This window comes from Lithobates pipiens, unplaced genomic scaffold (assembly GCF_037356315.1).
Source record: "Lithobates pipiens isolate NorthernLeopardFrog02 unplaced genomic scaffold, aLitPip1_a1.2 Scaffold_8, whole genome shotgun sequence".
Taxonomy (NCBI): Eukaryota; Metazoa; Chordata; class Amphibia; order Anura; family Ranidae; genus Lithobates; species Lithobates pipiens.
This window is the reverse complement of record NW_027507903.1, coordinates 172,758,089-172,771,229: the sequence shown is the minus strand read 5'-3', so window position 1 is coordinate 172,771,229 and position 13,141 is coordinate 172,758,089. Positions and strand designations below refer to the sequence as shown.

Here is a 13,141-nt window from a genome sequence, read left to right as displayed (position 1 = left end):
TGCACAAAACTGCACAGGCACGCCCCACTTTTAAGTACACAATGGGGTTTATTTACTAAAGCTGAAAAGTGCAAAATCGGGCTCACTTCTGCATAGAAACCAATGAGCTTCCAGGTTTTATTACCAAAGCTTAATTGAACAAGCTGAGGTTAGAAGCTCATTAGATTCTATGCAAAAGTGAGCCTGATTTTGCACTTTCCAGCTTTAGTAAATGTACGCCGGCTCCTGAAGAGCACACGCTATGTGTTTTTCTCTATTTAATGTTCCTAAAATCACAGTTGGGTTTTAGGGTTAATTGTGCCAAATTATGATTTCAGTACCAGTCTAGCTGTATTGCACTGGGTTCTCTTTGGCCACGGGTGTCGCTGTCACCGCTGGCAAGTATGAGAAAGCAGTCTAGCTAGGCGTATTGAGTGTCATTGTTTCTCGGAGCCAGCCCAGTGGGTGTGTCATCCTGCTGTGTATTCTGGGAGAGGGTATTTAAGGTACTGACATCACGTGCTTCTGGGTTTCCGGTCCAGAACATATTTCTGTCTGTTTGGTCCTGGTCCTCCTGACCAGCCTCCATGGCCCTCATGGTCTGGGGTACAGATCCATCAAATTCCAAGTCTCGGGGCTGGCTAGCCCGAGGCAAAGTAACTGAGAGGAGGATTCAAAGGTGGTCCGGTGCCGTCTCATCTGTGGAGAGGCCCAGCAACTGGAGAATCACCCAGGGGTGGACTCTTCGGGAGAAGGCCATGCATAAGGCTGGCTTCTCAGAAGGAGCCTGGAGGCTAAGTTGAAGGACACTAAGTGGATTTACACTCATACGGTATCACTTTAAGTGGATTCAGTGTCAGTTTCTACAATTCTTTGGGTCATCTACCTCGGGAAACCCCTAGACGCACACAAGGTCAAGAAGGTAACGGTAAGCCCAACAAAACCAACAGCTCCTTCGGGGGTAAGTGCTACATAAATAAACCCCATTGTGTACTTAAAAGTGGGGTAAGCCTGTATATACTAAAAATCTGTGTTGCTTCTGGCCCTTGTAGACTGTAGTTGGACACCCATGCTCTAATCTGATGGCTCAGCTATTACCTAAAAATTATCTTAAGGCTTTATTCATACGGCCATAAGAAAACGTATTTAAAAGTGTTTCTTATTTACAGATCTGAACACAGCTGCATTTTTTCAGTGGAGCCATTCACACAGGCACTTAGACATTCTGCACAGATTCTGTGTCTAGGAATATGAGCATTTGAGCATGTATGTACATTTGTACACATGTAAGTCTAAACAGAGAGAAAAATAAATTATCAGTAAAATAAGTCAGATGCACGTACGCATCTTCGCACATTTAAACGCATCTATACACAAGTATTTTACTGATAACTACGCAGGATTTTTTCTCCTAGAAAACACGTGTAAAATGTCAATGACCACTCCTACACTACTTCTGCCAAAACCTGATAGTGGTGGAATACAGCGCTGTAATTTGTTTTATAAGAGCTGATTTTGGTTCCAAATGTGCTTCATGGTACCATGCACCAAACATAAAGACCCCAAACGAGTAAAAGAATAGTTTAATTTGATTGAAAACCTGAAGACTTAATAAAATGTGTTTCTGTGCATAAGGTGCAGTGTGGCTCAAAATAATAATTAAACCAAAATGTCATGCAAAATATATGTTTCTACAGCACGTTTACTATACTTAACCAGTTTGAAAATACATGAAAATAACAGCTGCATAACCAGTGGAGCGGGTAGGTGTGGTTTTTGATGGCAAGCACATCTGCATTCTTACTTTAATTATGGTTGTGCAATACAGTAAATACTAATTGGAAAGAGCATATACAGCTGTATGTTGGAGTTCAGTTAAGAGAATATGTACTTTCAGCCTGTATAATGGATGATGATACATATATAATCATATTCCACTGTAATGCAATAACAAAACTTTTTCCCAGGAACTTGAAGTGGGACTAGCTCATTCCTTAAAGAGGATAGTATTGACATAGCCCTAAATGATGCACAATGGCTAAAATTTGACATGGTCCAAAAACATTAAAGCTGGCCATAAATGGAAAAAAATTCAGCCAGTTCAACACAGACCAGATGTATTTTGATCCATCTATGGGCAGGCTTCAGTACAACCACCCTGTCTATTTTTATACCTGGCAGTAATGATCATTGTATTCTGACAGCAGGGAAACCTCCCGCTGTCAGAATAAATATAGCACAATGAGAAGAATTCCCCCATCAACACTGTTGTGACCATGGATGAAGAAAGGAAAATTGCCTAATGTCTCCTAGATCTAACAAACAGGGCCCTCTAATTTCTCCTGTATTAAATTGTTTTGTAACTGTACTGTCTGCCCTCATGTTGTAAAGTGTTGAGCAAACTGTTTGCCTTATATGAATCCTGTATAATAGTAATAATATTGATAATGTATGGCCAGCTTTAGACAAAATAAGAATGAATAAAGCAATTGGACCAGTTGAGTTCTGTTATTTCTAAGCCATTGTTTCAAATTTTTAGAGACTCTCTAACTACTTCCCACCCATGTCAATTCTGACATTCTTCTCTTACATGTACAAATCATCATTTTTTTTCTAAAAAAATTACTTAAATCCCCAAACGTTATAAAAATTTAGGTAAAAAAACCTGGGTGCAGCATTGATTATCAGTGCAGACCCATTGAGAATACCCACCCATAAACTCCAGGGATGCCCACCCATAGTAACCAGGGATGCCCACCCATGACCACCAGATAAGCCCACTAGAGCCCACCAGGGATGCCAATCAGTGCCTATTAGGGGTGGCACTCTGTGCCCATCAGTGGTGCCTGCCAGTGCTGCCTATCAGTGCCATCTATCAGTGTCACCTATCAGTGCCCACCAGTGCCCATCAGTGTCACCTATGAGTGCCCATCAGTGCCATCTATCAGTGCCCATCAGTGCCCCTATGCGTGCTCATCAGTGCCACCTATGAGTGCCCATTAGTGTCACCTATCACTGTCCATCAGTGCCACTTATCAGTGTCCATCAGTGCTGCTTATCAGTGCCTATCAGCAGGGCCACTGTTAGAAATCACGGGGCCCCCTACAACCTACCTGACAGGGCCCCCGGGAAATCAAATTGCTAAAATGCCATGGTCACAATGGTATGCTTTGCAGCCATTGCAGAAATAAGAGCCTTGCTACTGCTGCCTCATGACACCTGTTTTTTAATTTTTTTTATTTTATATTTTTACATTGTGAGACCGCATTGCGGCTGTAAGCCAAGTATTTGGCTTCAAGGTGCAGAGCAGCCCCATTGAACTCAATGGGAAGTTTGACAGGTGGTTGCTGCCTGTCAAATTCTGCCTCCTGCAGTACAAATGCCTCAGCTCTGAAGTAAAGCATTGCAGCCATGGCATGTATACAGTCCGGTATGACAGCTGGCTTATGTCGAAGGGGCTTGATCAAAAAAGGGCTGCTGACCATCTCCCTGACCGGAGTGTTCTGGTGGGGCGTCCCCTTGTCAGAACACAATAGAATAGCAGGGGAGATCACTGTACTAACATTAGATTGTTAGTACAGAGGCTCTGACCTGAGGTGCCAGGGTTTTTTTTTCGTTCAGCCTGTGGGGTTTAGCAAAAGTAAACTAGCAGTGTATATAAGACATTAGGCCACATTCACGTTGGAGATTACCTGCATGTGTGACAAGTGCACAAGTAATTGGCAATTTGCAGTGCATTTTGGAAATGCGCTGCACATGCGCATAGAACTTGTGGTGCACAATAATTGTTAATGTCACCCCAAATGCAATGAGAAGACATGCGTTTTGTCATGTGGCAACGCGGCATGCCTTAAAAGTTTCTGAAGCCTCTATGATGTGTGAAAAAACAAGAAAAAAAGAAAATGTGAGCAGGAATGTTTGTTACTGCTATATGAAGTATAAAGGGACCTTAGGGATGGTATATAGAAATGGCTGGACAGAGATGCCTGGCAGCTGGAGAGAGAGATGTGTCCACTGGCTTCTTGATCAGCACTGCATTGACAGCTATCTGCAGTTCTAGGCTGGCTTCATATTCACCCTCTCTCCAAAATCCTAAAGTTTTGTGACTTTGTTCCAGCAGCAACCCCCCCCCCCCCCCCCCACTCACCCCTCCAGCAGAAGCACTGCTCTATCCAAACCCTGGAGTTCAGTGAGCACAGAGAAGTGAGAGCAGATCTGGAGGGGGATCAGAGGTCAGCACTCAGGGAGGAGGTGAAGCAAGCTTCCTGCTCATGCTGACCAGAGATAACATTGACGAGGGGAGTTTCAGGACCCGGCAGAGACACAGGCAGACTGAGACTGCAGCTGTCTTCTGCTCCAGATCGGGACACTTTACCAATTGCCAGTATGTAGAACTGAGATGCTGGAGGGAGAAAGCTGGCAGCGCTGCAAGGAGATCCACAAATGTCAGAAGGCAGTTCAGCTAGCTCTCCTGCTCTGCAGGTTCCCAGGCCCCTCTTCTGAAGTGACAGAGCTCGGGCCCCCTACAGGAAGACTGGCTGTACTGCCCTATCAGCGGCCCTGCCTATCAGTGCTACATATAAGTGCCTCATCATCAGTGCCACGTCATCAGTGCCAATCAGTACTGCCTCATCAGTGCCCATTATTGCTGCCTCATCAGTGCTCATTAGTGAAGGAGAAAAATTACTTATTTACAAAGTTTTGTAACAGAAACAAAGAAACTTTTTTTTTACATTTTCTGCCTTTTTTTAAAATAAAAACCCCAGTGGTATTCAAATACCACCAAAAGAATGCTCTATTTGTGGGGAAAAAAATTCCAAATTTTGTTTGGGTACAATGTTGCATGACCGTGCAATTGCCATCAAAACGTGATAGCGCCGAAAGCTAAAAGTTGGTAGGAAGGGGGGAAAGTGGTTAAAGAAAAATACTTTAGAATTAGGCCGCGTACACACGGGCGGACTGTTCGCCCAACCTTGTCCGCTGAACAGTGTTTGGGCGGACAGTCCGCTCGTGTGTGGGCTTTCAGCGGACAGTTTCAGCGGACAGTTGGACGGACAAAGTCTTTCGGAAATTCCGAAAAACTGTCCGCTGAAACTGTGTTTGAGCGAACAGTCCGCCCGTGTGTGGGCTTGTCCGCTGTACTTTCGAAATGAGCGGACTGTTCCCGCTCGGAAAGTCCGCCCATTTCGAGCGCGTGTACAGGTAGGCGGGGCCCGCGAAGGAGACGTCGCGGGCTCCGCCGCCTGGAATGGGCTTAAAGGGGAACCCCAACGCCGAAAAAAATCGGCGTGGGGGTTCCCCCCAAGTCCACACCAGACCCTTGTCCGAGCACGCTACCCGGCCGGCCAGGAAAGGGGGGCGAGCGAGCGCGCCCCCCCTCCCGAGCCGTACCAGGCCGCGTGCCCTCAACATGGGGGGTGCCTTGGGGAAGGGGGGGCCGCGCGGCCCCCCCACCCCAAAGCACCTTGTCCCCATGTTGATGAGGACAAGGGCCTCTTCCCGACAACCCTGGCCGTTGGTTGTCGGGGTCTGCGGGCGGGGGGCTTATCGGAATCCGGGAGCCCCCTTTAAGAAGGGGGCCCCCGGATACCGGCCCCCCACCCTATGTGAATGAGTATGGGGTACAATGTACCCCTACCCATTCACCTGTGAACTAAAGTACAATAAAAAACACAACACAGAGAAAAAATATTTTATTGCACAGCTCCGGGGGTCTTCTCGCCGGACTCCTCCGCTATGTGTGTGTAGCTCTTTTGCTAGCGGAGGAGTCCGGCTTTCTTCCTCCCCGCCGCCGGCCTCTTCTCCCGACTTCGGGGGTCTTGTCCCCCTCTTCGGTTCTTCTGCCGGGCCACCGCGCCTGGTCCGGTGGCCCGGTCTTCTGTCGCCGTCTTCCGTTCTTCTGTCGCCGCCTTCGGTTCTTCTGCCGGGCCACCGCGCCTTCTTGTAGCTCTTTTACAGGCGGTGGCCCGGTCTTCTGTCGCCGCTGTCGTCGCCGCCGCCGCCGCCGCCTTCCGTTCTTGTTCTTCTTCTTGTTCTTCTTCTTCTTCTCCTGGAGATGTTGACTCGACGATCTCTCCGGCCGGAATGCCAGGGACACGCTCCGCTGCCACTTATATAGTGACAATGGGGCGGTGTCACATGGTATATGTCACATGGGTTGGTCACATGGGTTGATGTCACATGGGGACTATGACATCGTAAGGGGGCGGGGTCACCATGTGACCAACCCATGTGACATATACCATGTGACACCGCCCCATTGTCACTATATAAGTGACCGCACAGCGCGGCTCTGGCATTCCGGCCGGAGAGATCGAGTCAACATCTCCAGGAGAAGAAGAAGAAGAACAAGAAGAAGAACAAGAACGGAAGGCGGCGGCGGCGACGACAGCGGCGACAGAAGACCGGGCCACCGCCTGTAAAAGAGCTACAAGAAGGCGCGGTGGCCCGGCAGAAGAACCGAAGGCGGCGACAGAAGAACGGAAGACGGCGACAGAAGACCGGGCCACCGGACCAGGCGCGGTGGCCCGGCAGAAGAACCGAAGAGGGGGACAAGACCCCCGAAGTCGGGAGAAGAGGCCGGCGGCGGGGAGGAAGAAAGCCGGACTCCTCCGCTAGCAAAAGAGCTACACACACATAGCGGAGGAGTCCGGCGAGAAGACCCCCGGAGCTGTGCAATAAAATATTTTTTCTCTGTGTTGTGTTTTTTATTGTACTTTAGTTCACAGGTGAATGGGTAGGGGTACATTGTACCCCATACTCATTCACATAGGGTGGGGGGCCGGTATCCGGGGGCCCCCTTCTTAAAGGGGGCTCCCGGATTCCGATAAGCCCCCCGCCCGCAGACCCCGACAACCAACGGCCAGGGTTGTCGGGAAGAGGCCCTTGTCCTCATCAACATGGGGACAAGGTGCTTTGGGGTGGGGGGGCCGCGCGGCCCCCCCTTCCCCAAGGCACCCCCCATGTTGAGGGCACGCGGCCTGGTACGGCTCAGGAGGGGGGGCGCGCTCGCTCGCCCCCCTTTCCTGGCCGGCCGGGTAGCGTGCTCGGACAAGGGTCTGGTGTGGACTTGGGGGGAACCCCCACGCCGATTTTTTTCGGCGTTGGGGTTCCCCTTTAAGCCCATTCCAGGCGGCGGAGTCCGCGACGTCTCCTTCGCGGGCCCCGCCTACCTGTACACGCGCTCGAAATGGGCGGATTTGCCTCCGCCTTACGTGGGCGAGTCCGTTCATTTCAAAAGTTGAGCGAACTGTTTGCCCAACCTTGTTCGTCAAACAGTCCGCTCGTGTGTGGGCAAGTCCGCTCATGCAAATTTTGAGCGGACTGTTTGATGAAACTGTTTGCCGAACAAGGTTGGGCGAACAGTCCGCCCGTGTGTACGCGGCCTTACTTTAACTCTTTGCTTTTGTGTTTCCCAGGAAGCATAGTTTGTCCTGTCAGCTCACCTGCTTTCCTCATTTCCTCACCCTTATCAGTACTTCTGTGGCACAGACTGTTTTATTCCTGTTTCCTCAATCCCTCGTACTGTCAGCAGATAACTCTCTAGTGTCTGCCCCAATGCTGTAATTATTGGCAAAATGCTGACAACAGAAGCAAACATGGCTGTGCAGAACAGGATGAGAGAGTGAACTACTGGGTTTCAAACAGCATAGGTACATATTTCAAATACATATAGAAGGGGCCAGCATGAAGCATTTTGTCAATACTTACATTTCTGACTAAAGTTCCACTTTAATCTTCATATATGGAAGGACTTCTTCACAGTAAAGTCTTGTTTAGAGCTTTGCTTTGCATTTGGATTGCTTTTCAGATGCTTCTAAAGCTTAGTAGAATGGTAAAAAAAAAGAAGCAGGATGCACTCCTAAATGCGGCAAAAAACAAATGGATAGTAACATTTAGAGGTAATAATACCAGGGGTAGTTGATCTATGGAATATCCAATTGCCTCCTTGATCATACTTTATTGGGTTTTTTGCCTTTCTGAATCAACCGTGGGTATAGGATTATGTATATGGAGTTTTTTTTTTTCTGTTGGTTGAACTAGATGTACTAGAGTCTTTTTTCAACTTGACAAACTATGTAACTAAGCCTTCTATCCTTTATAGCCATAGAAGCTACTATCTTACTTTTGCTGTTGTTTAACCACTTGACATCCCGCTTATAGTAATATGATGGCTGCAAGGTGATTCTCTCATCCTGGGCGGCCTTCATAGCATGTGCTCTGCTTCCCGGCCGTCTAGGGGGCATGTCCTGCCGCATCACTTGGGCGTTGAAGCGTGTGCCCGGCGGCCGCGATGTCCACTGGTCACCCGCTGTTGCTTGTCACAGAGCAGGGACGTGGAGGTAAACACACAGATCCACTACCTGTAAGGGGAGAGGAGACAGATTGTGTGTTCCTTGCATATAGGAACACCGATCAGTCACCTCCCCCAGTCAGTCCCCTCCCCCCACTGTTAGAATCACTCCCTAGGTAACACATTTAACCCCTTGATCGCTCCCTAGTGTTAACCCCTTCCCTGCCAGGGACATTTATACAGTAATCCCGGCATATTTATAGCACTGATCGCTGTATAATTGTCAATGGTAGTAAAATAGTGTCAAAATTGTCCAATTTGTCCGCTGCAATATCACAGTCCTGATTGGCGCCATCACTAGTAAAAAAAATAAAAATAATAAAAATGCCATAAATCTATCCCCTATATTGTAGGCGCTATAACTTTTGCGCAAACCGATCAATATAAGCCTATTGCGTTTTTTTTTACCAAAAATATGTAGAAGAATACATATCGGCCTAAACTGAAGAAGAAATTTGTTTGTTTGTTTTTTAAATTGGGATATTTATTATAGCAAAAAGTAAAAAATATTGTGTTTTTTTTTCAAAATTGACACTCTTTTTTTGTTTATAGCGCAAAAAATAAAGACCGCAGAGGTGATAAAGTACCACCAAAAGAAAGTTTTATTTGTGGGGGAAAAATTATCAAAATTTGCATTGCATTTGCATGACTGCGCAATTGTCATTCAAAATGCTACAGAGCCGAAAGCTGAAAATTCGTCTGGGCGGGAAGGGGTGAAAATGCCCTGTATTGAAGTGGTTAATCTTTAGTTGCCATGGTGCTGCACATATGATCAGTTATAACACCAGCCATTTGACAGCATTACTGTTCAGATGACAGGTATGATTCATGACATGCCTTTAGGTTGGGGTTATTTCCGCTTTAACCACTTCTGGACCGCCCACCGTCGTTGTACATCAGTACTTTGAAGAGGAATATCGTTGTTATGGCAGCAGCTAACTGCCATAACCCCAGTACCCTCTTCTTCAGTCTGCAGTCCACTTTCAGATAAAGGTGGTTTATGTGGCGGATTCGCTGCAAGATGACTTTTATCGGTGGCGGAGAGGGCCCCCCCACTGCGCTCCAGTGCCCTCCGCCGCTTACCAGAGCCGTCAGCAGCGGTGGAGGCGATCAGATGTTTCCCCTTGTGCAACATGGAGACGAGTGAGGGTAACATGGCCCCCATCTGTCTCCATATCATTGCAGGGCGGAAGCGACGTCAAAACGTCACTTCTGTGCATAGCTCTTAAAGGGACATTTTTGTTGCATTTTTTAAAATTACTATTTATTTATTTATTTTTAATTGCATTTCAGTGTAAATATGAGATGTGAGGTCTTTTTGACCCCAGATCTCATATTTAAGAGGTCCTGTCATGCTTTTTTCTATTACAAGGGATGTTTAAAAAGAAGAGAGTAAGGGCCGGTTCACACAGCGAGGCGAGGCGAGGCGACACGGCTCGCCTCGCCTCGCTCCCGCAAGTCGCCCCCATTCAGTACTATGGAACCGTTCTGAGAGGAGCGACTCGAGTCGCTCCGACTCAGAAAAAAGGTTCCTGTACTACTTCGGGGCGACTTCGGGGGCGACTTGCATTGACTTCTATACAGAAGTCCTCTGCAAGTCGCCGCTCAGCTCCCCGCAGGTCGCGGCGAGGTAAGTCGGAGACGCCTCGCCGCGCCTCGCTGTGTGAACCGGCCCTAAAAATAAAAGGTAAAATAAATATTAATTTAAAAAAATGTTTAAACGCGCCCCATCCCGATGAGCTCGCATGCAGAAGCGCACGCATACGTAAGTAGCGCCCGCATAAGAAAACGTGTTTAAACTACACATGTGAGGTACCACCGCGATCGGTAGAGCGAGAGCAATAATTCCTAGACCCCCTCTGTAACTCAAAACATACAACCTGTAGAATTTTTTAAGTGTCGCCTATGGAGATTTTTAAGGGTAAAAGTTTGTCGCCATTCCACGAGCGGGTGCATTTTTGAAGCATGACATTTTGGTTATTAATTTACTTGGTTTAAAATATTTTTCACGATATAAAAAAATTGTGCTAACTTAACTGATGTCTTATTTTTTTATTCAAAAAAGTGTATTAAGAAAAAAAAAAGTGCGCTTGTAAGACCGCTGCACAAATATTATGTGACAGAAAGTATTGCAATGATCGCCATTTTATTCTCTAGGATGTTAGAAAAAAAAGGTGCTGTGTTGTAAATGGAAAAACTGCCTTAATAAAATGCAACTGTATTCTTCAGTCTTAAATATACATTATTTATTTTCTTTCCTGACAGAACTTTTATGAGAAGCCTGCATTTGACTACCCAATGAACCAGCTGAGTGTCTGGCTTATGCTGGCAAATGAAGGCATGGTTAAAAATGAAAGCTTCTGCTCTGTTACACCTTCTGCTATGATATTTGGGAAATCAGATGGTGATCGATTCGCTGTAACACGAGATCTGACTTTAAAACCAGGATATGTACTTCAGTTTAAGGTAATTTCTTTTAATCTGTATCTGTTATGGTATTATAGTATAGTGTAATGATATTTTAGTTTCATAAAATTATTGCAATACATTAAGTATGTATTAGTAAATCATGTTCTTTTTTTACAGAACATATTATGGTAGTTATAAAACACAAGTCTTAAACTCTATTTATAACTAAGGGGTAAGCCTAACCCACCCACCCCCTTTCACACGCATACACACACACACACACACCAGTGCTGCCAACCGCCCGTATTTTTACGGTCAACCCGTAAAAACAGGGCACCTTTTTCCCTGCCTGTAGATGCCTGTAATAGATCAAAAGTGGCAGTAAAAAATAGCCGTGACCGGGTTGGCTTGGAACTACCCATACGCAGTTTCGGAGCTCGCTGAGCTGATCCTGTATTCAGCCGGGGGAGGACGGATTTCACCGAGGCTACTGGCTCAAGCGAGTGTTGTCATGGCGCATCCCGCCAGGCGTGCCAGCTTTTAAAAACAGTAACCTGGAGGCTGAGCATGCAGAATGGAGGAGCCCTCATGGTAGTCTGTCCAGGCAATCCATAGTCCACAGGGATGGAGTAACAGCCCAGCCAACAGTGACGGGAGGTAATGGTTGCAGTAGGTGGTGGAGACAGATGATGGTTGCAGCAGGGGGGTGATGGCAACAGGTGATGGTGGCTGGGGGTGATGGTTGCAGCAGGTGATGGTGGCAGGGGGTCATGGCAGCAGTTGATGGTGGCAAAGGGTAATGGCAGGTGATGGTGACAGGTGATGGTTGCAGGGGGTGATGGATGTGGCAGCAGGTGATGGTGGCAGGGGCTGATGGTTGTGGCAGGGGGTGATGGTTGTGGCAGGTGATGTTGGCAGGGGGTGATGATTTCAGCAGGTTGTTGTGGCAGCAGGTGATGGTGGCAGGGGGATGATGTTTGTGGCAGGGGGTGATGGTGACAGGTGATGGAGGCAGGGGGTGATGGTTGCAGCAGGTGATGGTGGCAGGAGGTAATGGTGGCAGGGGGTGATGGAGGCAAGAGGTGATGGTGGCAGGTGATGGGGGTGACGGCGGCAGGGGGTGATGGTGACAGGAGGTCTTTAGAATTGGGGACATAAATTCTGGTGATCCTAGGGATTTCCCTCACTTTCAGTTGTGGTTCTGTGGTGTTTCTCCAGTTGGACATTGGTGACAAAAACTGATGGACTACATAATCCACCCTTGTTATATTGAAAATAACAAAATATGTTTTTTTTACCCTAACATCTACCTTAAATTACATTGCTATTTGCCTAGTGTTTGTAGCCTAAATACTGAAATTTGCACTTAAAAATTTAATTTTGTAAAATGCCAGTAAAAACTTGGCTATGCCAGTAAATTTTGGGTGTCATGCCAGTAAATTCCAACCTGGTAGTTTGGCAACACTGACACACACACACACACACACACACACACACACACACACACACACACACACACACACACACACACACACACACACACACACACACACACACACACACACACACACACACTATGGCTAGGACATAACTTGAAGAAAATGTATAGTCATTTAGTATAGTATATGTGCTTTCTTAATATGGTTGGAGTTAAAAAATACTATAGTATTTTGTATAATATTTCCTTTTTCGTATTGTTATATCTACTGAGCAGGTGGAACACTCACCCTCTTTTTATACTTTCCAGTTTTTTCTTTATCTTCTGTTGATAAAGTCTTTGGGGGGCATGGTAGAATACCAGGTATATGCCATGCCACTAGGGGGTAGGATAATAAAAGACCGAAAACTCAACTCCTCCCTGTGATGGTTACCCTCCTATAGCAGGCATCAAGCCCATATACAGTAAGTGATAGCAGTGTCCTATCCCCCTCATTCCTCCTTCCACTGAACAACTTCCAAGTTTCAGTCAGTAACATGTTTGAAGGGGGGGACTCTTTTTTTAGAGAATCCATGCTTTGTCAAGTATGTATGTACAAATATATATTATGAAGACAGATATAATGTTTACAAAAATAAAACCTACATATAAATGGTAGTCCATTTACTTTCATTTATGCAATGGTAGTAGCATGGGTCACATTGCTACACTTCCTACCATAAAACTAAAGAAACTCTGTTATTGCTGCAGCACTTTAACCACTTCAATACTGATCACTTTTACCCCCTTCCTGCCCTGGCCATTTTTCAGCTTTTAGCGCTCTCACACTTTGAATGACAATTGCACGGTCATGCAACACAGTGCCCATAAGAAATGTTTATAATTTTTTCACAATAATAGAGCTTTCTTTTGGTGGTATTTAATTATCACTGGGTTTTTAAATTTTTTTGCTAAATAAATGG

At 46.4% G+C, this 13,141-nt stretch overlaps 1 protein-coding gene across 4 annotated transcripts in view; it reads left to right on the top strand.

The window, feature by feature from the left end:
• RELN (reelin) overlaps window positions 1-13,141 on the top strand; it is a 651,259-nt gene that overhangs the window by 452,453 nt on the left and 185,665 nt on the right. For all 4 annotated transcript variants that reach the window (XM_077471873.1, XM_077471875.1, XM_077471874.1 and 1 more), the window contains exon 27: window positions 10,598-10,798. In XM_077471873.1, coding sequence (XP_077327999.1) covers window positions 10,598-10,798 — 201 coding nt within the window. The remainder of the gene's footprint in view (window positions 1-10,597; window positions 10,799-13,141) is intronic.